A 27,927-nucleotide genomic window follows, 5' to 3' on the forward strand; every position below is an offset into this window, starting at 1 on the left:
GTTATCCGAACTCGAATCGAACCCGCAAAAATCCGAAGCGAATCCAGACTGAAATTTAGAAATATTAGAATGAGGCTGAAATCTTTGATCCCGGAAACCTGAAACCCAAAACCCAAACAGACTTGAACCGAACCCGATTAGGTACCAGATAGATAGGTTATCACAATATAATGGACTTTCAAATTTTCTTAAAAATATAAGTCCATTACTTTTTTTCTCTTAATATACTGCAATCCATGATATGCGGATATGAATTTTCAATTTTTAGTTATTTATTTTATTAAATGATGTATTTGTAAAATTCATTCATATTATATTCATTAAGTAAATATTTTTTTTTGCATCTTAAACTATCTATTTTTTTACGAATGTGTGATATCATATAAAAGAATATAAAAAATGAGTATACATAGTTAATTAGATAATTGTAAAAACATAATTTTTTCTTTCGTTTGCGATATCATATAAATAATGATCCGTCCATTTAACAAAAATCATGATTTTTTTTATGTGTAATTTTTTTATTTTGACCATTTCATTAAAACTATATTAAATTTTACATATTTTAATTAGAATATTTTTAATATCTTTACCTTTTTATTTGAAATGCAACTCAAAATTTTTTTAATAACTATAACAAAATATTTAAAAAATATTTTTAGAATTTGTTTGAAAAATATGAAAATTACATTTTAAATTTAAATTATCCTAAAATATGATAAGTTTTGATGTAAACGAAAACTCAAATTATGTCAAAAATAATGATATTCAATGATAATAACAATTTTATTTGATTATTTTTTAAAAAATACATTTACAAAAATATTGTTTGAAAGAAAATTCATTTCTCTTTCAAATATAAAATGAAAATATTATAATTAAATAATAAAAAAATATAAATAAAAACCATAAATTTAGCAAATGACAATTGAGTTATATTATGCTAAAATTTTCTTTCTAACAATGTATCAAATGACAAATGAGTTATGAGCAAATAATACCATAAAAATTTTAAAAACATAGCTATTCTTAAATATTTTTTTGAATAAATAATTATTTTTAAATTTAATCAACTAAAAATAAAACTAGAATTTGACTCACACAATTGTACGGATATTATTTTCAGTTGATTAAATTTAAAAATAATTATTTATTCAAAAAATATTTAAGGAGTTAAATTCTAGTTTTATTAATGCATGTTATATATTAGTGCTGCATGTTTTAGGTAACATTTTAATGATGCACATTTTTAAAAATCTCCACTATTAAAATTATGCACGTAAGGATAACCCATTAGTTTTTTGGTTGATTAAATGACATTATGTCCAAATTTATTTAAGGATATTTCATTAAGGTAACTGAAAAAGACAAACAATAAAATATGAAGTTTAAATTCATTTAAGCATATTTCATTAATGTAACTGAAAAGATAAGTAATAAATTAGACAGTTTTATTCGTTTTAGTATATTTCATAAATGCAACTGAAAAAGACAAGAAAAAAAGAGTTTAATTAATGAAGTAAGAACATTTTCAAATAGGTACTTCTTTTTTAATAATATAGATTGGTTGACCCAAGTGACTTGTTCTGACCGTCGGATGAGCGAACCAAAAGTCAACAACTTGAAAAAGGTAAATGACCCGACCCGACGTAAAAGACCCGCACCGACAAGTTCACGATAGGAGCCCAAGTGGCTGTAGTGGCACAACTTTCTATGAGGATTTTCAGTGCGTTGGATAGCCTGACACGAGGAAGCTGATCTTACCCGTTGCTTGTGTATGCATCGCCGTTTAAGAATCACTCATCCGTAGTAGAAAGTCCAAAACTTTAGAAGCTCTTCTCTGTCTATCTCTTTGGTAATTTTTCTTTCTTCTTCTTCCTTCGCTTGTATAGTTTTGTTGAAACCATGTTATGATTTGTTTTTTCTTTTTGAAGAACTTGAAGTGTTTGGTGTTTTTCTCTCGAGAAACGAGTCTTGTGTGCTACTCTGTTTTCTAGGAAGGATTGTTCGGAACTAGCTGTTGTGTAGTGAAATTTAGTTATATTTCCGCGGTACGAGTGTACTTGGAGCTTTCCCGCCGTATAACCACGGAGCAGTGTTCTTTGGACAAAAATAGAAATAGTTCATGTTAGTATATATTACTCAAATTAATAGCTTTCTACTGTAACCAAAAGAATTTGACTTTTGAGATTTCATTGTTTTCTTGTTTTAATATATAGTCCTTGAAGATAATCTTTTTGTTTGTTGTTGTTAATAGCCTCTTGCTCAATCCTCATAAACAATCCGCAAGGCATTTGTATTTAACATATAGTAGTATTAGACGTAAGAGTCTAACAAACAGTCATCAATTCATCTGCATGTAATGCAATTGATTATAGAAGTGTCAGTTGTTAGGAATCGTATACAGGATTGCATTTAGTAAGTTGTTTGCAGTTTGAGTCTTGCTTTATTTTCTTGAACCTGAGAATTTGATCTAAATCTTAACTACTTCCATGTCTGGTTTTAACACCATATTATATACAAAGAGTTTAACAAGAATCTTGTTTATAAACAATATATTTTGATTTTGTCTTGTTCGCTGCTGTGGCGCATTTATCTTGAACTCACAGATAAGTCTTTATGGTTAATATTGTCATCTGCTTTTTAAGTGCGTTTATCTAGTGTTAGTAATATTTTTTCTGGTAAAAAATGATACATCCTTTGAATCATTCGAGTTCATGTTAAAGAAGAAACGTCCCTTGTCTAGGCTTTCTTTGTTATACTATTGTCATCGTTCTTTCAGCTACTTACTCTAACCCCTTGTGGTTCCAATGCAGAACACACGAAACAATCTCACATGGCTGCATTTGCAACCGCAGAAGCGTGTGACAGTAACGCAGAACTAATATCAAACGGAGACCTACGAGCTCTCCACCCAGTCTTCAAGATCTATGGCCAAAGAAGATGCTTCTCCGGACCAATCGTGACACTCAAGGTCTTTGAAGACAACGTCCTGGTCAGAAACCAACTAGAGACAAAAGGAGAAGGCGCAGTCTTAGTAATAGACGGTGGTGGAAGCATGAGATGCGCGCTTGTTGGAGGAAACCTCGGACAGTTAGCTCAGAACAACGGGTGGGTGGGGATTGTGGTGAATGGATGCGTTAGAGATGTGGATGAGATCAATGACTGCGATGTTGGGGTTAGGGCATTGGGTTCTAACCCGTTGAAGTCTAGTAAGAAAGGTCATGGTGAGAAGAATGTGCCGGTTAATATTGGAGGGACTTTGATCAGGGATGGGGAATGGCTTTATGCTGATAGCGATGGTATCTTGATCTCCAAGACCGAACTCTCCGTCTGAGTCAGAGTGTTCATCTGCTAAAGTGCTAAGAGACTACTGCTGGTTTATTTAGAACTTATTTGTAATAATCGGTTTGATATTCTAAAAAAAGAAAACCATTTTTGTGAGATTTGTGAACTATATAACAATAATAACAAAATTATTATTAGTTCTTTTTCCGAAATGAGCTACAATTTTTATTTATTTTGCTACTTCTCTGCTTTATTTCATTTTAAAAAGATGTGAATCATGTAACTGAAAGGGACAAATAGTTAAGGAAAAGTTGGTATAACCGTATAGGTAATACTATTAGTTTAAATAAACACTTGGCTACTATCGATTATACCTAAAGTCCCATCTCCACTGTACCTCTCTGTGTTCGAGCCACTAGACGGACCCTGCCTTGCCGTCTCCGAGCCATTAACATCTCCACAAGCTTCTTCAGTGTTGTCCATTAGTCCAGATTCTTGAAGCTGGAGCACATGTTCGAAGTTCCACAGAACATCACCTATCGTTGGTCTATCCACACCGTAATCCGCACAGCACTTCTCCGCAGTTTCCGCAAACTTCTTCAACGAGCACGGTTTGATCTGATCAGCGATATTCGGATCAACGATTTGATCTAGCATTCCCTTCTTTTGCCACTCAACAGCCCACTCTGCTAAGTTCACTTGCTCTCTTACAAGCAACGGATCAACAGCTGGTCTAGCGCAGAGAACTTCCAATTAAACAACTCCAAACGAGTAAACATCGGACTTATCAGTGAGTTGTTAAAAAAAATAAAATAAAGACTTGAATGTAGTATACAAGTAAAACATTCTAAAATAGGTTAGTTACTATAGTCCATAATACTAACTAGAGGTTGATCCATGCGACCACACGGGTAATTTGTTTCGCTTTTGTAAATAATTTTTGTTTTATATAAATAATATAATATAAATTTATTGTTTACATATATTATATAACTATTTAATATAACATTTTGAACATAATAATTCTATTTATTACATTGAGTAAGTATATTTTATTTTTTTAAAGTCAATTGTATCACACATACTTTCTATCATATAAATTTATTGTATTTGGCTTCAGTGAACTCTTTTATTTATATGAAAATATGCTACCAATAATATATTAACGGAATAATTCATATTTTATTTATATATTATATAAATAATGAGAAATATAACTATATAGTTTTAAAATAATATTGTGTTCTAAATTTATTAAATGAATACCTAAATCAGTTTAGGTGGCTTTTAAAAGTTATTTTACGTTTATGTAAATTAATTATTGTTTTATATTTAACATTATATCATATTGTATTATTTAATGACACACTAGTTTCTATTCTAAATCAATTATACATAAATGCATGTTGGACTTTCTATAAATCTATTTGACTAAATCCGATGACACACATAACTAAATCAAAATGTCAGACATATCCATCAGTATAACAATATGAAAATTAATTTTCAGTATCAATCTAAAGATTCTATTTAAATTATGATGCGTCTGATTTATAAAAACACACGCATGACTATAATAATTCATATATATATATTTGTTAGAAATATATTTTTCTAAGAAAAAACTGAAACAAAATAAACTTTGGGAAAGTAATGATTGTAGAATATATTTGTTACTATATCTGTTAAAATTAAAATTTGGAACTTACCAAATAAGGAGATCCTAAATATATGGATCTTGAATTGTGGTATATTAATTAAATTTTAAATTTATCATGAATTTGTTATGAATTCAGTTTAGGTAACTGTCTATTAAATTAGAAAAATATAGTTAATGATAAAATTAAGTTAGTTATTACTTTAGTAGCATTAAGGTGTAAATAAATTAAAGTGTTAAGGATCAATTTATAAGTGTACTTATGTTTTAATAATATACTAGATTAAGACCCGCGCAATTGCGCGAGATGAATGTTATATATAAAAATATTTTTATATATTATTATTTATTTGTGTTCATTTACGTATTATATATATAATTAAATTAGAATAAGCACATAATTCAAAGCAATATATCTCGTTTATTTACGATACTTTTTGGTAAATAAATTAAAACAATTATTATATATATTTTATATAGTATATAACTAAATTCCATTGACATGGACATATATAGTATATTTTAATATAAATATTTATTATTGAGAATTCGTACTCATATGATAAACACAAAATTTCTAATGTTCGATTTTTTCAATGCAAATTTCAAAATTAAAATATTAAGTTTTGAATACTTTTTAAAAGAAATTTAGAAATTAACCTATTTATGTATTTTTATATGTTATATAGTTTAATTTTAAACTATATTAATATATAATATGAATGTCTATTAAATGAGACTTCATATTCATACAATTTTATGATCATTTGTATCTTGCTATTACAAAAACAATTTAAACCATTGATCACAAAATTTTAGTGTGAGACATTTAACATTTTTAGTAATATATAGTCGTTTAAAAATTCAAAATATAACATATAAGAAAAAATCTAATTATTTAATTATAATATAAAATTAAACAAAAAAAGGTAAGATACAAAAATTGTTATCAAATATTTATTATTCATAATCATTACTTGTCATATATATGTTAATCATATTATGTAATTCCGTAGCTTTTATTTAAGGGAATGCGAGAATATTCTTTTGTATACTACTTATCAATTTGATAGCTAGTTTAATAAAAAGTATAATATATGTTAAGATAGATCAACCTATTTTTTAAGAATTCTGAATTTTATTGTCATAATGACACATGACTACAAAAAAAGTTGTAATGTTTCTCGATTAATATATAAGGGATACTAGACTTTGACATGTGCGTCCGCACGGGTTTGTTTTCATTTTATATATTAATATTAGTTTTATATGATTAACGGTAAATAATGTAACATTAACCATATTATAAATTTAAAACTCAGTCATTTTCAAATACAATAATTGTATACTTTGCATTATAAATATAATATATTATTTTAAGTTGTCATTTTGTGTTTCGTCTCATAAACATAATTTCCAGTATATTTATGTATACTAATAAAAAAATCTAAAATTTATATGCTATGATTTCTCATTTTTTATGTGAGTAAAATGTTGTTTCATTTGTAAATAGCTAAATCTAGCATATATAACCAAATCTAGTATGGATCATATTTGTTTTATATGATTGTAGTATATATTGTTAGCACGTTAACTATTTGAAATAATTAAATAAATGAATATTTTCAGAAACATAAGTTGAATAGTTTTCATTCAATTATATCTATTGTAAATATTATAAGAAATAGTTTACTGAATATTGAATATTTTGTAGTATTTAGTAAATATTACCAAAACATTGTAATGTTTTCCTATGACGGTGATGGATTTTTAAATGTATACCATGCAAAATAATTAATTTTACAAATATGAATATTTGGGACAATCTCTAGAAAAGTATTATAAAAATGTTTGATGCCATTATCAATGGTTCAGACAAAAGTTTTCAATGTTATTAGATAATACTTTCTTTTAACAATTTATGATAAAATAAAATAAAATTAACTAATAAAATAATAAATTATGTCGTCATTTTACCACAAATATATTCCATATTTTAATTTTCTATTATCAATATAAATTACATAACTAAATGTATATGATATATGGTTTGTAAATAATTCTGAATCTAATTAAAAAGATTGATATGTTACAGGTTTATGTTTTGGCATTTAGTATATGAATTTTCAGACTTTTGCTTTTAGATTTTAGATTTTTTTTAAGAAATGAAAGATTGCAATCTTTTAAGTTTATTTAGCAGCTAAATATTAGCCAATTTCGTAATACACATACGATTTTTATGGGAACTGGTATTTATTTTGTCTTTTGTAAATTTATTTATTAACATATATTATGGTTAATAGTAAAAAATAGAGTGCCATTAGACGTAATAAAAATATATTTAAGGGTAAATTCATATTTGTCCTTCGCTTTTCATAGATTAGATTTGTAGCAAAAAATTCTTATCAATTTTTTTCTTATAAAGATCTGTTATAGATATCTTAGACAATAATGGATCTTAATATATTAATTTAACGTAGTATATAAATATTTTAATTGTTAAGATAGTTGTTTTAAAAACTGCATTGTCACGTATTTTTATTTTAAAAGTTTCGAATTACATGTTCTTAATTAATTTTATTAAATTGTTTTTTATGAAATTGTGTTTAATTAATGTTATAATATGTTCAAATTTACTAGAGATATGCTGAAGCTAAATTGGAAATATAAACGATTTATTAAATCTAAATACTGAAAGTAAAAATATATATTGTTGTTGACAAAGTTAATTAAACTTATTATTTATAAGTTAGCTAGTTAGTTAGTTATGAAATTGATTTAAGTGATATGTTTCAAATTTGGAAATAACATTAAATGCTTAAAGTTATGATTAGTTAGTTTTGCAGTGGTATAAGATGTAATTAAACAGTAAGTTTAAGGTAAATTTATATTTGTACATTTAATATTATAGATAGATAGATGAGAAATTGCCACAAATATCACATTCATAGTACCACTTTTCATATTTACACTAATCACTTTAACCCTCACTTTTAATGAAAAGTAAAAGATACTTATACGGCGAAATTTTTATGTTTACCACTTTCATGGTACCACTTTTCATTTTTACCACTACTAAAGAGACATTTTCAAAAATACTTTCTTCACTCAGTGGCAAAGACTCTTATACTCTTGTTTTATATATATATATATAATAAATTATTATATAAATAAATAAAAAATGATTTTTTTTAATGTTTTCGAATTATTTTTTTCCAAATTCGAACTTTTTTATAATTTTTTTAAGATTCTAATAAATATATAAATAAATACTTAAAAAATATAATTTTTAAAAAATAGTTTCAAACATAATTTTCGATTTTCAAAAAAGAATTTTGAAAAAAAATAAAAAAAAAGTTTCAAAAAAAATTCAAAAAAAAAAATTATAAAAAAGTTCGAATTTGGAAAATTATAATCGAAAACATAAAAAAAATATTTTTTATTTATTTAAATAATAATTTATTATATATATAGGTAACAAGAGTATAAGAGTCTTTTACCGTTTAATTAAGATATTTTTGAAAATGTTTTAGATATAGATTATCTTCCATTTTTAGTAATCTGTATAATTCTTTTTAACGAATAACCGTGGCAATACACTTACGCGGTTTGCCACGGTTACAAAATGTCCACTTTAACACTTTGTGAAACACTAAAAAAACACTCTTTTTTTTGTCAGCGTGAAACACTAATACATATACAAAAAATACGTGTTTAATCGAGTCCAAGTGAAATAACATTTCATTTTAACTTCTCTTTTCAATTCTTCGATTTTGAAAAGATGTGTGAATATGCAGTAAGAGAAAAGTTGCACTAAACATTAAATAATCTTATTAGGTTTCATTGAATTTAAAGAGATCAATAAGTCAAAACACATGCGTATAAGCAAGAAATTTTTTCTTTTCTTTTCTACATGATTACCTTCTTGCATAATTGCATTAACAATATCATTATGCCAATTTCGGGTACATTTTCATATTACTTGTGTAAATCACTACAGTGATTTATGGTTATTCTGAATTAAATAGACAAGCATGAATGAGACCGTACCATATACATGAATTTGAATTTATGAAACATGGAAATTTGAAAGGGTGCATATCGTGGTGGACCAACCACCTTAATGGAATTTGAACAGTTCAATGAATTTCATCTCAAAATTAAATTATTTTCATACCTAACCAAAATAGGATCAGATTTATTTGTCACGTTAATCTCGGTTCACTCATTTTTTCGACCCACATACATCGTACGGAATATCGGTGCTCCCCCGTTAATAAAAATAAAATTCGGTGTTTCCCAAAAGAGCGGTGTAAAGAATACTTCACTATAAGAAAACAGTATATTCTCGATAACAAAATATTTTGAAATTGTGTATTCATGTTCACAATAAATAAAAGCTTCATATAAAGTTATACAGACTACACCATCCCCAATCACCATACCAATTTCATAACTTAACGTATGTGGACATTTCGTATTTTCTCTTAGCGCATGACACTATTTTTTTCTCTATATTTTACACTAAATATAAATATGAAAAAATAGTGTTCCATTAGAGATGGCCTTATAATTGTTTGTTTTCTTCCTTACATGGTATATATAATAGTCGGCCCTCATTTAAAATAATACTTTTATTTATAATATGTATCTATGGAATCTTTTAAGTTTTAAATCAAACATTATACAGTAGAACCTCTACAAATTAATAATGTTGAGACTTTAAAATTTTATTAATTTATAGAGATATTAATTTACAAAAGTTTCTTTTTTAGATTTTTTTTCTATTTTTGAATATTTTTTATTGATAAAATAAGAAAATATTTTATTTTACCGTATATAAATTATTTAAATTTTAGAAATTTGACTTTCATATTATTTTATTACCTTATTTGGTGTATATTTTTATGTTTCATAGAATTGTTACGTGGTTTTCGATATAATTTTACTAAATATTATCAAAATATATTTAAATATTAAGAAAAATAGAAGTATTTTCATTGTGAATAAAAAATCAACAATATAATGTTTAGTTTGTACTTATTTAAAATATATATAGAGATAGATTATTAATTTATGATTTTAATGGGACTATATATTTACATGGAGATTTTAAAATTATTATTATCTTATTATTTTATCGTTTTGTGTCATATTTTACACCGGTTCGAGTTGGAACCGACGAAAATTATTAATTTATAGAAATTATTAATTTATCGAGTATTAATTTATAGAGGTTCTACTGTATATGTTATCAGTATTTACACGGTCAATACCTTTTAATCACAGTACAGTACAACACATACATATTGATATTTTATCAAATGCAATTATCGAGTTTCTATATTTTGGAAGGTACTCTAAACAAAACTAAATAAATTCTATACACCATATATGTTCATTTTGTTTTGATTTTTTTGCTTAACTTCATTTTGTTTTGTTGATTACTTAAATCCATTTACTTGTCAATTTAGCATTCATGAAATGGCGTGTAGCGAATAGAACGTATGGGACCTCCCCTAATAAGTCCATAGGGCATGTGGAATGTGGACTTATGAGGAAAATGATGTTTGACTAAAATCCTCATTTGCTTCGCCCTTTACGTTTCCACAAAATGACACCCTCAAACCTATTTTAGTTTTGTTGATTTTACTTAATTTCTTTAATAATGTTGATGATAAGTTGATAACGATAACTCTGGGTGCTAATTAGTGCATCCCATAACAAAGAACAACTTATGAGGTGTATATCTCATAGTTTATACCTTATGGATCATGTAAAAGTTCTACTTGTTTTCAAATTAAGAGCTTGTGTGTTTTTGGTTTTTATAAAACAATATTTTGTTAGAATCAACACATAAATTTATATGGCTATAAAAAACATTATGACATTTGACTTGGGTATGTAAACGTGACAAAAAAATGTGACAATTGTCGTCATGATTCACTTACTCAAAGATCCAGCTATTCGGGTCACCAGGCATCACGAGTCACAAGCCAAGATCATGTAATCTCTATACTGAAAATATGATGAACATTCGTTTGTTCTACATGTAATTATAGGACCGGTTTATACCTCAAATTGTAATTGTTTCAAATTTCATGAATCTTAAACCGGCTCTTCCTGTTATGTTCTCACCTTGGTATACTTTCGACTATATATCATTTGCTGGTAATACCAAGAAAAACATAGTCTGAATGTCATGTGGAGCCATCGCCTAATGATGCATGTTCAAGAATCATCATTTGTTCATGAATTGTTTCGTCAATTTAAGTTAAATTTGATAAATATTGATATTCATATTTCGTAAGTTAAATTTGAAGAAAACATTTACATTTTGTATATAAAAAATGGTAGAGAAACCAGTTACTAAAACACACAATAAATTAAATATTGGCCTCTAGTGTTTCGTTCAGTTCAAGTTCAGAAGTGGACAATTTAAAACATATAAAAAAATAGTCAGGACCAATGCTTAAAACGATTATAAAATTCAAAACGGTTTAGGAATTTACACAGCTCATTTACAGACAGACCAAAGGAAAAGAGACGAGGAAACAAACAAAAATTATTTTCATTTTTCTACTTTAACGTTTTCATTTTCTAACTTTAGATTATTTTATTAAATACTGTGTATATTTATTACTTATTAGGGAACCTGATACCACTTTGATGTGTTAGTGCGTGGTTCTTGTTCATCTCTTTCTCTCTCTCTACGAAAATATTTTCTTCTGCCAAGAAAACCATTTTTGAAATAATCAATCCTTTAAATTCTAAAGGTTCGTGTGTATTTAGTGTTTTTAAAATCTCTGAACAACTCTTTCTTCTTCAACCTCTATGTTTTGTTATTGTGCCACTGATTTACTGTTTCTTGTTCTCACTCTTTTGAATCTTTGTTGATTTTATTTCAAAGATCCAAACTTATATTCTTGGAAACATGTATGCATGTGTATGTATATATAGATCTCTATAGGTTTTGGTATTGCATGATTAACATTACTTTCTTGACAGTCTATAAAGGGTTTGGTTTTGTTTTGTTTCTTGATTTTTTTCCCCAGATTTCTTTTTAAATCTCATGTTTCTGTGTTTTCGTCTTCTTCTTTTATCCACAGGTAGTGTTCATTCTCTGGAACTGTGTTTTTAATGGTTTGATTATCTTCTTTCTGTCAACAGTTTCTAAGAAGAAAAAAATTCAATGATCTTTGGTCTATAAGATCACCCAGATGCTTGTTTAAATTCATTCTTGGGGTTATCTACAGTCTGAATCTGTTCATCTGTTGTTGCGATGTCTTGAGTTTCATGTGATTCATTGCATAAAATAACACATTCCAATCAAACTGGAAACTGATTGTTTTAGGGAAATTGAAAATTTCTAGATTAAAAATTCATTCTTTTAACTGTTCATGTTTCTTTAGACCCCCTCTAGATATTTCAAAATCTCGCCCACTAATCTTAATTTTATTCTCTGTTTTCTCTTCTTCACATGAAATAATAATAGTATTTTTTTCTTTCTAGAAATATCTTCTTAACTTTCCTCTTATGAGGTTTTCTTCAAACTCAAAGAATATATATTAAAAAAAAAAACATTCCTTTCAACACTTGCAGGTTTTATACCCCCTCAGAAATTTGACATTATAAGTGATCTGATGTTATGAGGAATAGCAGAGAGGTGAATAGTAACAGTGGAAGGATCAAATGTTCTTCTTATCCATCATTATCTACTGATGAAGGACCTCCAAATAATCCATCATCTTCTTCCCATTTCTTGCATCTCAGCAAGCCTAGTGATGAGTTAGGTCAATCACATCTTTCCACTTTCTCCATCAGGTAATCTTAAAAAGTTTTCTCTTTTTTTCTTTGATTTGTTTTATGAAGAAGAAGTCAACAGTTTCCTTCTTCACCATTGTTTTAGTTTTAGGCAAAGTCAAGTTTTCTTGATGAGTCTGATCATACTAGATAGATCTTTTCTTCCCATCCATTCAATATTCTTAATGGGTCAGATTCAATGCAAAGAAAAGAAAAAAAAATAACTTAATTTCTCTTTCACCTTCTGGGTGTTTGTGGAACTTAAATGATATTATCGAGTGTTGACTATTTCTTTTACTTTTCTTTGATCCATTGGTCCATACCATGTGAACTTTTGTTATGTCTTGTCTCTCAGAAGCTTTTCTGAACCTTTGTTTTTTCTGGTTGTTATGTACTCTACTAATTGAGACTTTGGTTTTCATGATGATTTTGCAGAGGTTATGCATTTAGTAACCGGACCAAAAACATTCAGAAAAGCTGGCCTTTCTCCTCAACAAGTCTGCAACTTTGTTTAAAACATGGCTTGAGTGATCCATTGCCACCTATTCAGCCTCTTGTTCCTATGATAAGCCATCCTCCTGAAGCTTCATCATCCAAGAAGCCAACCTTAACTCATGTTGAAGCGACAAGCTGCAAGAGAAAGTTAAAAAGACTTGCCTCCAATGATCATGCATCAGCAGAGACTAAACAAGGCTTAGAGAATGGTTCAAAATCCAAAACACAAGTCACTATCCTCAACAAGACTCCTAGAAAGAAATGTGGATTAGTAGTGAAACCTCGAGCTTGTGTGGAAAAAGAAGATCAGGGTTGTCTCTTTTCAGCTTCTGATCAATCTATGGCTTTGAGAACTTGTCCCATCTGCAAAACCTTCTCGTCTGCTTCTAACACCACCTTGAATGCGCATATCGATCAGTGCCTGTTTGTTGACTTGGGAGAGCAGCCAGTTAGTAAGCCAAACAAGCCTAGGAGTAAGCCGCGGTTAAAGGTTAAAACGATGGTTGATATCTACGCTTCTGCAAAAGGATGCACACTAGAAGATCTTGATAGAAGAAATGGAACTAAGTGGGCTGTGATCTCTAGCTACTCTAACCGTGTCATTGTCTGTGATAATAATAAGTCTGAAGTTTCCAACAAAGAGAAGAAGCTTGATGAAGATGGTGATGCTGGCATTGGACCTGTTTACATTGATGCTAAGGGCCAAAAACTGAGGATTATATCTGAGGTTAAGGAGAAAGCTGCTGATCCATCAAGAGAGCATGAGAAGAAAACTGTTAGTGAAGGTAAACGGAGTTACAAAAGCTGTAAGAAAAGACTTGAAGGCAATGCTTCAGAGGTAACTTAATAGTAATTTATGCATACATTCTTGATTCTTGAAGTAAGATAAAGATTGTTTTAAAAAGTCACTTGTGTAACAGATACAGGAGTATAGAAGAGAGTGTTCTGAAGAATGTAGAGGCATGGAGACTCCAGGGACAAGTCAGCGTAGGAGGATGCTAAGAAAACATAGTCTTTCAAGGAATGAAAGTAAGAAAGGGAGGAGCATGTGTGATCAGCCATCTGAGAATGTGCATTCATTGTCAGAAGATCCTCTTGTGTTAAGAGGTCCAAGTCATGTGAGTACTGATTTATCCGAGGCAGTTAACAGTCAAAGCTGTGGGGATAGCCAAGTCTCTGGAAAGAGTACTAACTTTGCAGCTCCTAAACCAGTGGACAAAGGAGTTATGAAGTTAAAGAAAGCATGGAGGTTTGATGTTTCAGAGAATGAAGATGAAGATTCAGGGAGATGGGAGTCTGAGATGACTCAAGAACGTGAACTGGCTGATTGGGATGAGGATGAAGAAACAGATAAGGTGTTTCTGAGCTTGAGTCCTTCAACTAGTGGTGAAGACAATGATTATGAAAGCTGGAAAGAGACTGGTAATAATAAAGGAGACTGTGATATGTTGGAGAAAACAGATGACGTGGAGGTTGAATTTGAAAGCATGGTTTTAGAGAAAAGTGGTTTTGAAACTGAAGAAAGAGGAAGCTCATTCATGGAGGTTGATCCCATTCCTATTCCAGGACCTCCTGGATCATTTCTAGAGAGTCCTTGGGACATGGAAGCTGATGCAACTGCAGCTGAAAATCATGGAAACTTTTTCCAGGTCCAAACATCCTTTGATCAGCTTGATCTCGCCGACAGAAACTTGTCTGAATCACCTGTTTCAGCAGTTTCTAACTTTGCAGCTCCTGAAACACAGACGTTTAGTCTTCATAACATCATCACAACTGACAAGAGACCTTCTGGATTCAGTGCAAATGATCAGTCATGTTTTTGCCAGAGAAAGGAGAATGCTGGTGAAGATACAACATTTAGCCAACCACCACCACACATGATCCATCAAGATCTTTTGAGTAAGTCTGTTCCTTCAAACTCCGGTCCAGTGTTGCGGCTAATGGGAAAAGATTTGATGGTTATGAATCAAAGAGAAGAGACCTCACGTGGAGATTCAAGTCTAAAACCAACCTCTCAGTTTCAAGATGTCTCAAAGACACAACAAGTGTCTCCTCATGCCCATCATCATCGTCCTTTTGGTGGAAACGGTTTGTATTTAGACGCCAGTACAAGCTTTTACATTCCATGACAATACTGATCAACTCCAGCAAACTCATATTCTTGAAAGATCTTAAAGAAGTTATCTCTTCAACCATTCAACCTCAAGATTCCCTGATTCTCTAATAAAGAGGTTGAGAAGAATCTCAAGAGGCTGCTTTGAAGAAATGGTGAGATAACCTATAGAATATTGAGAAACTCCACCAAGGTAAATGTAAGTTATTATAATGTTATGGAACCGCATTTTGAATAAAAAGTATACATAACTTAAACATCATGATTCTTTCTTTCTATATAGATATTTATATATGTGGTTGAAATCATGTGAGGTAGTCAAGATCATGGTCACTGTCATGACATGCATTATGTGTACGCAATTCATTTTCTTTCGTCTCACTAATTCCTAATTATTTTAGATATAACCTGTTGAGTGTAATTAATGTCACATAAATTAGATGGGGAAATATTTGATGTATAGTATAACAACTATTATGAGAGTTGCATTTCGTGATGATGAGCTGTTTTCTTGTTACAATCAATTTTATATAAAATAAGGAGAATATATTACTGAATAATGGATCTATAAATGTATAAAGTACAACCACAACGGCTATATATATTGCATGCGCATTTCCAAAATCATTTGTTCATTATCATATGCACTCCATGTCTTTCTTTTGTTTTAAATGTTAGTTTAGTTGATGTCCACATTTACCACATGTATGTATAATTTATGTACACATTTACGAATACGGAATATACATAATATTGCATATAGTGGCCGACCTAATATTGGAGATATGCTGAAGGCCTCAAAGAGTTTTAAAACTAACTTCTAGACGATTTTTGTCGACTCTTTACATTAACAAACTAGATATGAGATGAGATGGGCACTATTTTCTAATCTTGTTTGAAATCGGAACAACTACCTAATTGGTGACTTACAGATTTATTGCGAAGTATGAGCACTCTCTTGTGTATTCTAATGGTTACAAACAAATTAAAATTTTGCAGTTTATTTAAGTTTTTTTTTCTGAGAGATTTTCTGAGAGATCAGACTCTCACATCAAAAGAGGTATATATGTCCACTCGTACTGAAATGCAATGTTGGAAAAGCCACTAACTCCTAAATTGTTATAACATGTTTTGTGAAAACATTTGACCGTTTTGGAAAAAGTTATTATCATGATTTTTTTAAAATAGAAAGACTAGTTGAAAGTAATTTCTCTTCAAGTTCACCCTAGGTAAAACCTCTCAGGCCCATTTCCCTATGCACGCCGCTTTGATGGATCTCATCCGCTTCAACTCCGCCGTTCAGCCTTCCTCCTCCTGAAGCAGATCTTCTCTTCCGCCATGCTCCTGATGATGACTGCTCCTGCCCCGTCGCGTTTCAGGCCTCCTCCCGATCCACCACCGTGTAAGTTTCTTTGGTTTGAATCTCTCTCTCTCCCACCATTCCGCCGGACCCACCGGACCCTCCCGACGCTTCCTCTGTTCTCGCTCTGTTTCGTTTCCTCAACGCCGCCGCCAGCCTTTCATCCCATGTGTTTCCCAAAATCCAAGATCTGAAGTCGCATTCGCCAATTTTGACGAGTAAGATGAGAGGCGGAGACACTCATCACTTGTCTGTTGGTGTCTCATCTTTCGTCTCCGGGCGTCTATGTACTGCTGGATGCAGTTTGTTATACCACCGGCGCACGGTGTGGTCTCCTTTTCGATCATGTCCTGATGTTCTCTTCCAGGTTTGCCTCTGCGCTTCACTCTCGGTTCATTATTCTGTTGAATGGTATGAAACACGGGTTGTATGGGAGGCACTGGATATGTGGATCCTGGTCTTAATTTGTGATGTTCCGATGGAGTCTTTCTCCTTAGGTTCTACTCTTGTGCTCGTTAGTAGCATCTATATGGCCTCAGTGCCAATCTCTACTGCAGTATGCAGTTTGTTTCTTGTGTTCAATCTGGCTCTTTGTGCTATGTTGGTGTGTGTTTCTTCTTGGTGGCAGATTGAAGAAATACTATCTATGATATTCCTTCTGTTGAAGCCGGTTGAGACGAGTACTTTTCTCTTGGGTGTCTCCTGTCTGGAGCAGTCTATTTTCCCAATATTTCCTCATGTATGGAGCGAATTGGATGAACAATCATTGCTGGTATTGCAAGGATTTTCCTCCCAGCTAGTGCATTTCTCTGCCTTTGAGGCAGTGATTGTGACCCTTTGGGTTACACTGGATGCAATTTGTCAAAAAGCCTATGAAATTGTTGTTATGCAGTTTTTATGGTTTTCTTTTGTAAGTTGTTTTCTTAAGCTATCTCTCTATTATTCAATCAGTTTGTTTGTCTGTTTGGCTTGCTATGGCCTTGTTGTATACTCTTGTAATGAAGTTTAAACTCGTTTCAGTATAATGGAAGTATGGTTTGATCAAAAAAAAAAAGAAAGACTAGTTGAAAGTTTACTCAACATGTAAAAGCATTTATATTTGACGGAAGAAAATAACCCGTCTCTTTGTTTGATAGATTTTAATTTTTGTAGCAAGTCCAAATATAACGTCATATTAGTGCATGCCTAAACTTGACAAATTGCACATTAGTGCATGCCTTAGGCTGATTTTAGATTAGGCGCCGACAGATATTAATGAATATTAAGTTGTTATCTAACTGAGAGAAATTCGATCGACATGAGCGATAGTATGTAATAGACTATATTTTTGAACAAATGTAACAATACATTTCTAAAACGTGGTCATTTAATTAAACAAAAATAACAACTAACGAAGTAGACAGACAGCATCTAACTGTGTCAACTGTCAAGGGATTAATTAGACAATAATACGCTAAAAATTGGATTAATTGTACACAAATTGATCCTTTTCGTAATAATGGATGACTAACTATTATAGGAAATAGTTAATCACTAGTCTTACGAAATCAAAATATACAAATACAAACAATCAAATCCATAAAGTGCAAGGTTTTGAATTTTGATATTTATCTAGCTTATTTTGATAATCATCTAGCTTATTGTAATAAATTATATGCGTCTCAATATGTTTTAAAGAAAAAATAAAAAATTAATTTGTGCATAGTTAATTATAAAACCATCTACTTTTTTGTATAAACAGAAAATTCCGATATCTCTATATAATACATATATTTAAACATATCTTTTAGTTAAAGTACATTAAACATATCTATAAAAATAAATTAAGAACTAACAATCTTGTACGAATGCATCAGTCGTATAAAAAAATAATATTTCATAGTTAATACTCAATGTTACAATTGCTATAAAGAAAAGATTGCTTTATTTTTGACAAAACGGAAGGCGAGAGATATCACGGCGTATTATTTTATTTTCATTTATGTGGATGTTATTTAAAGCGGGCCTACTTAGCCAGATATTTTATTTTGGCGTGAAGATCGTAAATTAAACAACGAAATGTTGGCTTTGGTCCTTCATTAGTATCTTTACACGATTAGAAATAATTATTGTTCTAAGCATATTTAAAAGCACCACTTAATAATTAGTACAGGACTTTAGTATAATATTTGGTGCGCAATTCGTTGCCATTAAGTTAAACTTATATATTCGCATGGCCTTGTGTTAGTACTTATGTTAAGCCATTATGTTAGTAATTGACCGATTAATTAAATTGTGATAAACTTATATATTCGAATAAAAAAAAACAATAGATGAAATATAATAATACTCCTGAGGTGTCCGGAAATGCCTAAATCAAACATTGAGGTGCGACGGGGAGCTGTTACCATGTGTGGTACGGAGGTCTTAAATCCTGGCATGATGATGTTTACATATAGGTTTTGATTCATATATATGAAGTTTTGCGATCTTTTCTTTCTAGATTTCTTACACCGATGCTTGCTTAATTACTTTGTCACATGTGCATGAGACCGGATGGACTTGTTCCAAACAAAAACGGAAAATGTAATTGGTCTTCTTCGTCGCAATGGAAATAAGTTTTTTTTTTTAAACATATTTACATCGATGGCACTACAGAAGGCCATATTCTGAGATGTTATAATGCGTTTTCGTCCATGAATGAATGTGATTATCAATTCAGTAAAAAAAGAAAAGAATGTGATTATCATCATGTTCATACAATATGAAGGTACCATATGAGCTAGATACTCCTACATATATTGATTAGAACTGAATTTAAGAGCAACGTCTTCTCGCACACAACGCAGTTCTTTTATCCAACATGAACTTCAGCATAGCTAAAGAAGTATATATATTGAGATCACGCCAAGCATAGATATGGATATAGATATTGATCATACATATATATGGATTTTGGATATATGTACTGTGACAAGTCAGTCGTATACGGTATGGATGAAATAATTTGAAAGATTATGCACATGCATGCATGCATGACACTACGAATTGGTCTAATTAATCTCCTTCTGTCCACATCGTATCGACATATCAACTATTTTGTATACACCACTTTTGCATTATTCATTCTTTTAGTATATTATGCGTTTTCCCCATGTCTGCTTTAATTTTCGAATTTATCAAAATTCAAAGTTTATATTTCAGATCCGTTGAAGATGATGTATATAAATAACTAAATTAATTTGCATATCCTCCAAAAGTTTATTCGAGTTTGAAAATATAAATAGGGTTAAACAATAGAAAAACTTTGGAGGTGAAAAATAAGGGAATCAATCCCATACAAAAAAGGAATAAAGTTTTTTTTCTGTCTTGGAGTAACGTTTATTTAATAAGATCGTATATTAATGTACACGCGTGTAGAAGTGTGTCTATAAGGTTAAGTGAGGTATCTAAGCGCGCGTGTGGGCGGGCGTTTGTACATCTTTCGGAATAAGATTTCATCGACGTACAAATGAATTCGTTTTTGGTTAAAAGTAAAAATATTGAAAATAAATAAAACTAATAATTTAAAGAGAGTGGAGGAACAATAGCCCCAAGATTTTTTTTTTAAGATTGACGTGATTGCGACGTGTCGCTTGCTTGTCTGCTTGGTGGGTCCACATCCATTGTTCCTTGTAAAATTCATCTGAACCTCACATGTTTATTTACGTTATTTCTCTTTTTGATATTTTTAGTTGGATCTGTAATTTAAATTTATTTACGTAATAGCTCACATGTTTTTAACAATTTAAAGAATGTATTATGAATTTTATCTATTTACTGAAATTCCTCTCTATAAAACTATAGACTTTGGTTATCGGTATTAGAAAATCACATCAAATATTTTAATTCATAAACACAAAAGAAAAACAGAAAATTACCACAAATACAACATTCATATACCATTTTTTAAGTTTACACTAACCAATTTTACCTTAACTTTTAATGAAAGATAAAAGAAATTTATATTAATCTAGACTTAGAATTTAGAATTGAAGGGTGAGTATGGTTTTTGGAATGTGAAATTTAAGAGTCTAGTAAAAATATAAATAAATACTCTAAAAAAAACTAAAATAATTTAAAAATAGTTTCAAACATAATTTTCGATTTTCAAAAAGAAAATTTGAAGAAAAAAATTTGAAAAAAAGTTCGTAAAAAAATTCGAATTTGAAAAAGTATAATTCGAAAACATAAAAAATAAATTTTAATAATTTTATTTATTTATTTAAATAATTATTTATTAGGTTACAAGATTCTTTTGCCACTTAATGAAGAATGTATTTTTGAAAATATTTTTAATGGTACCATGAAAATAGTAAATATGAAATTCCCAAAAAAAAAATCATGTAGCAAAAGATTTGTTGTATTTCTAGTTTTCTACTAATCATCGTCTAAACAAATGAATAATTTTGGAATATATTGATTTAAGTTTATAAGACAATACATCTAATAACCAGAAACTGTAACTTCAAATACAGTCAAATTAGATAATAGAAGAAAACAAAAATATTTCCAAATTCATAACAAATAACCTTACTTTCTATTAAGGATTACCTTACTTTCTATTAAGGATTTCAAATATCAGATTTCTTATTGCATATATGATATCTATCTTTGTTTTAGTTTTTCTCTGCCTCAGATCTTAATTACAGTTTTAGGAATGTGGAGACGAGGTTATAATTTAGATGAAGTGCCTTGGTAATGCTTCTTTCACATGGAAAGCCAACACACTAAATATTTTAAAATTACATTTCTCAGAAAAAGAGAATGCATGGTTTTTTTTTAAAAATGTATAGTAATTTAATAACTTAAAATTTAGCTATACCAAATCTATACAACAGAAAATAATAAAATAAGATGGTGGAGTGTGATAATAATTGAAGTTACTGTGGACACTTTTATTTATTTATCTCCTCTTGCCCTCATTTTTTTAATAAAAAAATCCGTTTTTCAAATCTAGTGATTTTTTTTATTAAAAAAACGGATTAGTTAGACATATGTGGACTTTATATGGAACACCAAAAAAATCATTTTAGTGCTTGGTTCTTCTCTCTTTCTCCATCTCTTTCATCGATGCTATCATTCTCTCTCTAAAAAACCATTTTCTTCCTTTTGCCAAGAAAACCCATCCAAGGTTTGTAAATCGTTTCTCCAAAAATTTCATCCTTGTTCTTGGTCTAAAGTTTGTGAATCTGGTGTGTCCTTCTTTTTTTCCTTTTGATCTTCTGTTCTTCTATCCAACTTTAAGATCCCAAATCTTGAAATGTTTTAAGATGTATATGTATGTATAGATTTATGAGTAAAGATTAGATTTGTTCCTTTTACTTCAACTAGATCTATTTGTAGTCATCCTTTTTGTTTAGCTGATCAAGATACTTCCCCATGTCTTGATTTTCCTTTGATTTAATGCTCTCATAAACTTTTGTTTCATGAAAAGACCATATGAGTTCTTAACTTTGATCTAATCTATAAATTTTGGTAACTTCTTTTTTATTTGTAAAAACTTCTTCATACTATGGATGTGTTACTTCACTTTATCTTCTTATGATCGCTTCAACATACAATAAGCTCAGGAATTAGATTGGTAACTGAAACTTTTTTTCTGAGAAATAAAGAAATCAGGGTCTTTTTGCGTGCGAATAATTGTTTTTTTTTTTTGTGATTACACTTCATCAAATCGTTACATATATACACTTCAAAATATACCAACTAATCCTAACATATGTTTCACATGAAATAACGTTCACTTTTTTCCTCTTCTGGGTTTCTTGGAATCACAAATCTCAAGAACAGTACAGTTTCATAATCTTAATTTACGTGTTGTGTGTAGATCGGACATAACTGGAGATGATAAAAGAAGATCTAGTGTTATGCTGAACTATCTGGGAAGCGAAGAGGCAGATAGTAACAGTGGAAGAATCAAATGTTCTTGTCCACTGAGAACCCACCACATGACCCACTTTCATCTTCTTCTCCTCCTTCCAGTTTCTTACATCTCACCACTTCTTCACATGAGTTAGGTCAAACCCATCTCCAAAACTTCTCCATCAGGTAAATTAAAAACTTAATACTTTTTTTTTTATTCTCTGAAAGTCTATTTTGTTTTCTGGGTTTCTTCGCCAATATGGTTTTCCCCCAGACAAAAAAAAAAGTCTCTTGATTTCGTGATGGGTCAGTTTCAAATGATCAAAAGTGTAGACCTTTCTTCCTTCTTCCTTATGGTAACTAATGGGTCAGTTTCAAATGATCATAAGCTAGAGCTCATCCTCATACCTAGATCAAAAGTTTTGACTTTTCTTCCTTCTTCCTTAGCTTTTGAGACTTTGGAAGTAACTAACGTCGTTATATATATGCTTTGATGCATGCAGAGATTACGCGTATAGCAACAGGAAGAACAACATCAAGAACAACTGGCCATTTTCTCCTAAAAGTCTCCAACTTTGTTCAACTCATGGCGTAACTGATCCTTTGCCACCGTTTGAGACAACGGCTAGTTTATCGTCAGGGAAGCAGATCGTATCTCATGTCCATATAGGAAGTGGTTCGGCTAAACTTGGGCTAAAAGGAGGTTGTAGCCAATCAAGGGTCATCAAGAATGGTTATGGTACGAGCACAAGTGTTTTGAAGTCTAAGGTAGAGACGATAGTAGTAGCTGGTACAAGTAATAACAACAAGAACAGTAAAAAGTGTGGACGAGGAGGAGGAATGGTGAAATCCAAAGAAGATACTTGTGGTGGTGGCCTTGTGATGACGACAACGTGTCCTATTTGCAAAACCTTCTCGTCAGCTTCCAACACTACTTTGAATGCTCACATCGATCAGTGTCTGTCTCTTGATTCAGAACTGCCACCGGTTAGTAGTAGTAAGCCAAACAAGCCTAGAGTTGATTCAGCCGTGCCACCTGTTAGTACTAAGCAAAACAAGCTTAGAGCTAAGCCACAGATGAAAGTTAAAACGATGGTTGATATTTATGCGTCTGCTAAAAGATGCACATTAGAAGATCTTGACAAGAGAAATGGAACTACGTGGGCGTCGGTTTTGAGTCATTCGAATCAAGTTGTTGCTGATAAGAGTGAAGTGTCCAAGAAGCGGAAAGTTCCACCTGTGGGCGTTGGTCCGGTTTATATCGATGCCAAGGGTCAAAAACTGCGGATTCTAACAGAGTTCAGCGAGAAGAAGACTTGTATTACTACTCCGTTGAGAGAGCAGCATGAGGGTGGTAGTAGTGAAAAGAAGAGTTCAAGCCAAGGTAGTAAAGAAAACAGTAAAAGCTTGAGGAAGAGACGACTGGGAAAGAAACATTACAAGTATCTTAAACTAACCAATCTCAAAGCCAATAATACATCAGAGGTAATAATAACATTAGTTTCTGTATCTTTTGTTTTTGTAGTGTGGTTCATGAAATAACAGTACACTACTTTGTACAGCAGGTACCAGAGTATCAAAGAGTGTTTTGTGGAGAAGGTAACAGCAAGGGTCATCGTAGAATCTATAACCAGCGGATGTTATCAAAACGTGGTCTGGTTTCAAAGAGGCTAAATGAGAAAGGACATAAACTTTATGATTTGCGGGATCAGCCATCTGAGGATGAGGATGATGATTCATGGTCAGGAGGAGAGCGTCTTGTGTTGAGAGGTACTGATTCATCCCCTTTCAAGAAACAGAAGGAAGTATCTGGAAGGAATAAGGCTATGTTTGGGAGTAAAGGAGCTCAAAGTCGTTCATTTAGAGTTCAGATGAGTGAAAAGGAGGAGACATCACTTGCAGTAGCTCGTTTAGACACTCTCCAGTTGAAGAAGAGACTTGCTTCGATTCAAAAAGACAAGTATCCACTTGGAAAGAATGTCAGCGAGGTTTCTCATCGTGCAACTAGCATGAGAAAGGTGTCCCCACCATTCGTAGCAAATGGCTGGAGACGACTATCTCTGCCTGTGGAGCTAAAGAAAGCTCGGCAGGAAGAAGAAGAAGCTGGAAAATGGGAATCTGAAATGACAAAAGAACGTGAACTCTCAGATGACGACGAAGAAAGTAGTGATGAGGAGGATGAAGATAATAGCAACAACAACAACAGTAGAGCCAATGTGTTGGACAAAAGCAATGATGCTACACCTAGCGAGAGAGCAATGTATTATTACTCTGAAGAAGTTGAGGAAATGATTTACGAGCAAACCACTTGTGATGAAGATGTGAGGTTTGAATCTGAGGTGAGAGGAAAAGGAAGCTTGTTTGTAGAGGTTGATACCATTCCGATTCCGGGACCTCCTGGCTCATTTCTACCTAGTCCCAGGGACATGTGCTTTGATGAGAATCTTGGAAACTCGTCGGTTATCACAAGCCAGTTCCATTCTTTCGACAGAAACTCATCTGAATCACCTGTTTCAAACTTCGCAGCTGGTAAGTTGAGTTTTTGTGTTCCATCTCATCCTGAGACAAGTACTATTGACAAGACAGAACCACCTCCAAGACTTGGAAGCAACGATCACGAGTCTTGTTGTTGTTGCCAGAGAAAAGATAGAATCTCTGAGGGGATGGCTTTGAATCACCAAACATCTGATCTACTGCAGAGAAGAGGTGCTGCTTATTCGTCACGTTTGGATACAACAAATCATCCGTTTGAGGAGTCACCATACATGATCCAGCAAGACTTAGATCTTCAGAGTAAATTCTCCAGCAGAGCTGTTGTTGTGCCTCCAAGTCCTAACCCGGTTTTGCGGTTGATGGGAAAAGATTTGATGGTCATGAACCAAGGAGAAGCAGACACGGTTCGGGATAGCTTAAAACCAACCACGCAGTTTCTTGATTCTCATCCTTGCGCTGGAACCGGCTTATACTTCAACACAGGTCTCTATTTAAGAAACGGTTTCGAACCAACACATCATCAACCACAGACACCACAATCACAATCACAGACACAAACACAAGCTTCACCATTCAGAAACAGTTTTGATGATCATGTAAGGTACTTTTCTCCGAGCTAGTCAATGTAAGAGTTTCGGCCTTTGTGTAGTTATGGACCTTACGGTTTACATAAAGAAAAGCAGACACTTGAAAAGCACAAACACTCACTCTGTAGAAGATAAAAGTAACTTTAAGCTTTGAGAAGCTCAACAAATAAACTTGTAACTTTATATTTAAGGTTTGGCCATTGTGGTAAGAACAACATGATTCTTCCACAAACTTTGACTGTGAATTCAGATTTTTTTTTCAAATATAGAGGGGAAATGTCAAAGATAAAACTAATTTAAATATAAATTAAGTAAAGGCTCCTTGAGCAAAAAAAAAAAACAATACAAAGTATTCACTTTAGTTTCGGGTTTAGATAAGTATCGAGCAAAAACACTATCAAGATCCAAAAAATTCAGTTTGTCTTTCCATGTGCAGTTTTCGGACCTCGTTTGCAATCTGAATACAGTACTAGTGAGCATCTTGAGAGTCTCTGGGAGTAATAACATCTGTGATCACTCCACAGGAAGAGAAATCGTGTCTCTTGAGATCACTTTCACTCTGCATTATCTTATAGCGCATAATGCCAATGCCATACCAGCTGCAAACAAAAATAATAATTGCATATTAGTATATATCATCAACACAAGCAACAACAACAACAACATATATATATATATCTTTTGAGGAAGAAAAGTCAACTTACAATGTTTTGTCATACTTAAGTTTCTTCTATAAGAGCCAATTGCTTGGGAGTAAGCTCTGTGGATGGTCTTGTAGTTGAAACCACCTTAACAGCAAGATTCCATCCACTCAATTCACTTCCATTAAGTTGCAACGCCTTGTCTTCACCTCCATCTCCGACAATACAGATAAAAACACGGCTTGAGGTTTTTTGAATCGCAAGAGACGAGATTACGCCACATGATTTGAAGTGATCATATTGGTGTATATAGGTTTAAATAGATACCGGTTATCTCGGTTTAGTGGTTTGGTTAGATTAGTTGGTTTATTCTCAACTGTAAAGCTAACTATATTCACAAAGGGCATCGCAGATTTCAATGTCAGGAAGCCAAGTGTCGTATCCGGTAACACATATCTTAACCCTAACAGAAAGAAAGAAAGAAGACCAAATATTAAAATCAACAAAAACAATCAACAACACATCTTAAATTACAGAGAGAGAGAGAGAGCATCTGACTAACTTACCAGAGATTTTTCTTAGCATCATCCTCCGAGGCCTTCGCAGATTCCGCATGAGGCTCGCCCTGACCCTGAAATTACAAACAGATCAGATCCGATTTCAGTTTCAATTTTCAATTTCAAATTCATTCAGAAACAAGATCAAAGCTCAAACACAAGGTAGGGAGAATGAAGAAGAAGATTGCTACGTACATCTTTTTTCCATTTTTTAATTTTTTTTAGCAATATACGAAAACAAATTACATTTGTATAAAACATACTCCAAAGTATATCAGTTTTTACCGTTTTATGGGAAAGAAACATCAGCAAGTCTCCTCTATGGCATTGATACGTACACCATTACCATTATGCTCTACATTATAATTCAAACAATTGTGAGAAAAACATTTAAAAAAACATTTACTAAATACTAATGTTTTTCGAATGCTCTCTGGTCAATGCTTTCATATGAAACTTTTAAAAGAGCATTTGCATTTATAATTTATAAAATTAAGAAAAATATATAATTAAGTAATTTATTTTATTTAATAATATCATAAAATTATTTTTATATCTAGAAAATAAAATTTTGATTTCCAAAATTAATTTACAATAAAAATATTTTTTCAAAAATAGTATTTCACATTTAAAATATAATTTAATATATTTTAAATGTGACAATTTATTTTTAGAATAGATATTTTAATTATAAAATTTATTTTAAAATAATTTTGATATAAACATAATTTTTAAATTATTAAATAAAATAAATTAGTTATATATCTTTTTAGTTTTATATGTTAATATATTTATATATATATATATATATAGTAGAAATATATTCATTAAAATAAATATATTATATATTATATACTAATTTTTATTATAATTTAAAATAATATATTCATACTGCTCTACCAATCATCCTATTAAACAGTTTATACTGTTGCTGCTAATGCTAATGCTAATGCTAATGCTCTGCCAATAAAGGTTGTCAAACAAATTTGTTGGTCTTAGTGTTTAACTTGTATCAATAGCTGTAAAAAAAGATCTTCCATTGGTTATCTG

At 31.2% G+C, this 27,927-nt stretch overlaps 4 protein-coding genes and 1 long non-coding RNA gene across 9 annotated transcripts; 3 read left to right on the forward strand and 2 right to left on the reverse strand.

Moving 5' to 3' along the window:
• The first annotated feature begins 1,583 nt into the window (after positions 1-1,583).
• Positions 1,584-3,500, forward strand: LOC125584208 (putative 4-hydroxy-4-methyl-2-oxoglutarate aldolase 3). 2 transcript variants are annotated; one of them, XM_048752306.1, is made up of 2 exons: positions 1,584-1,855; positions 2,817-3,500. In XM_048752306.1, the coding sequence occupies exon 2, from the start codon at positions 2,837-2,839 to the stop codon at positions 3,335-3,337; it is 501 nt and encodes a 166-aa protein (XP_048608263.1). In that variant the 5' UTR covers positions 1,584-1,855; positions 2,817-2,836; the 3' UTR covers positions 3,338-3,500. The 2 variants fall into 2 exon arrangements, with proteins under 2 accessions (XP_048608263.1, XP_048608264.1); XM_048752307.1 differs by lacking the exon at positions 1,584-1,855 and adding an exon at positions 1,888-2,127.
• Positions 3,501-3,630: 130 nt separating this feature from the next.
• On the reverse strand, positions 3,631-4,163 carry LOC106383691 (probable receptor-like protein kinase At5g24010). The gene is made up of 2 exons (XM_013823763.2): positions 4,154-4,163; positions 3,631-4,034 (listed from the first exon to the last, which is right to left on the reverse strand). The coding sequence occupies exons 1-2, from the start codon at positions 4,161-4,163 to the stop codon at positions 3,631-3,633; spliced, it is 414 nt and encodes a 137-aa protein (XP_013679217.2).
• A 7,421-nt stretch (positions 4,164-11,584) lies between these two features.
• LOC111198016 lies at positions 11,585-15,664 on the forward strand. 2 transcript variants are annotated; one of them, XM_048752308.1, is made up of 4 exons: positions 11,585-11,721; positions 12,548-12,769; positions 13,184-14,081; positions 14,164-15,664. In XM_048752308.1, exons 2-4 carry the CDS (start codon positions 12,594-12,596, stop codon positions 15,370-15,372), a joined length of 2,283 nt encoding a protein of 760 aa, XP_048608265.1. In that variant the 5' UTR covers positions 11,585-11,721; positions 12,548-12,593; the 3' UTR covers positions 15,373-15,664. The 2 variants fall into 2 exon arrangements, with proteins under 2 accessions (XP_048608265.1, XP_048608266.1); XM_048752309.1 differs by lacking the exon at positions 11,585-11,721 and adding an exon at positions 11,740-12,054.
• Positions 15,665-21,735: 6,071 nt separating this feature from the next.
• BNAC03G13770D lies at positions 21,736-25,947 on the forward strand. Of its 3 annotated transcripts, none has more exons than XM_013827283.3 (4): positions 21,736-21,868; positions 22,565-22,785; positions 23,103-24,084; positions 24,162-25,947. In XM_013827283.3, exons 2-4 carry the CDS (start codon positions 22,658-22,660, stop codon positions 25,710-25,712), a joined length of 2,661 nt encoding a protein of 886 aa, XP_013682737.2. In that variant the 5' UTR covers positions 21,736-21,868; positions 22,565-22,657; the 3' UTR covers positions 25,713-25,947. The 3 variants fall into 3 exon arrangements, with proteins under 3 accessions (XP_013682737.2, XP_013682739.2, XP_048608267.1); XM_013827285.3 differs by having other exon boundaries at positions 24,165-25,947; XM_048752310.1 differs by having other exon boundaries at positions 21,801-21,929.
• Positions 25,948-26,077: 130 nt separating this feature from the next.
• On the reverse strand, positions 26,078-27,194 carry LOC106387425. Its single transcript, XR_007321189.1, has 4 exons — positions 26,887-27,194; positions 26,648-26,783; positions 26,384-26,535; positions 26,078-26,278 (listed from the first exon to the last, which is right to left on the reverse strand). It is a non-coding gene; the product is annotated as an uncharacterized LOC106387425 (long non-coding RNA).
• Between the last annotated feature and the right edge of the window lie 733 nt (positions 27,195-27,927).

The sequence above is a fragment of the Brassica napus genome, chromosome C3 (assembly GCF_020379485.1).
Source record: "Brassica napus cultivar Da-Ae chromosome C3, Da-Ae, whole genome shotgun sequence".
NCBI lineage: Eukaryota > Viridiplantae > Streptophyta > Magnoliopsida > Brassicales > Brassicaceae > Brassica > Brassica napus.

Coding starts and splice junctions, on each gene's coding strand:
- LOC125584208 (XM_048752306.1), top strand. CDS start 2,837: ATGGCTGCATTTGCAACCGCAGAAGCGTGTGACAGTAACGCAGAACTA.
- LOC111198016 (XM_048752308.1), top strand. CDS start 12,594: ATGAGGAATAGCAGAGAGGTGAATAGTAACAGTGGAAGGATCAAATGT. Junction 12,770..13,183: donor CTTTCCACTTTCTCCATCAG/GTAATCTTAAAA, acceptor ATGATTTTGCAG/AGGTTATGCATTTAGTAACC. Junction 14,082..14,163: donor TTGAAGGCAATGCTTCAGAG/GTAACTTAATAG, acceptor CTTGTGTAACAG/ATACAGGAGTATAGAAGAGA.
- BNAC03G13770D (XM_013827283.3), top strand. CDS start 22,658: ATGTTCTTGTCCACTGAGAACCCACCACATGACCCACTTTCATCTTCT. Junction 22,786..23,102: donor CTCCAAAACTTCTCCATCAG/GTAAATTAAAAA, acceptor TGATGCATGCAG/AGATTACGCGTATAGCAACA. Junction 24,085..24,161: donor AAGCCAATAATACATCAGAG/GTAATAATAACA, acceptor TACTTTGTACAG/CAGGTACCAGAGTATCAAAG.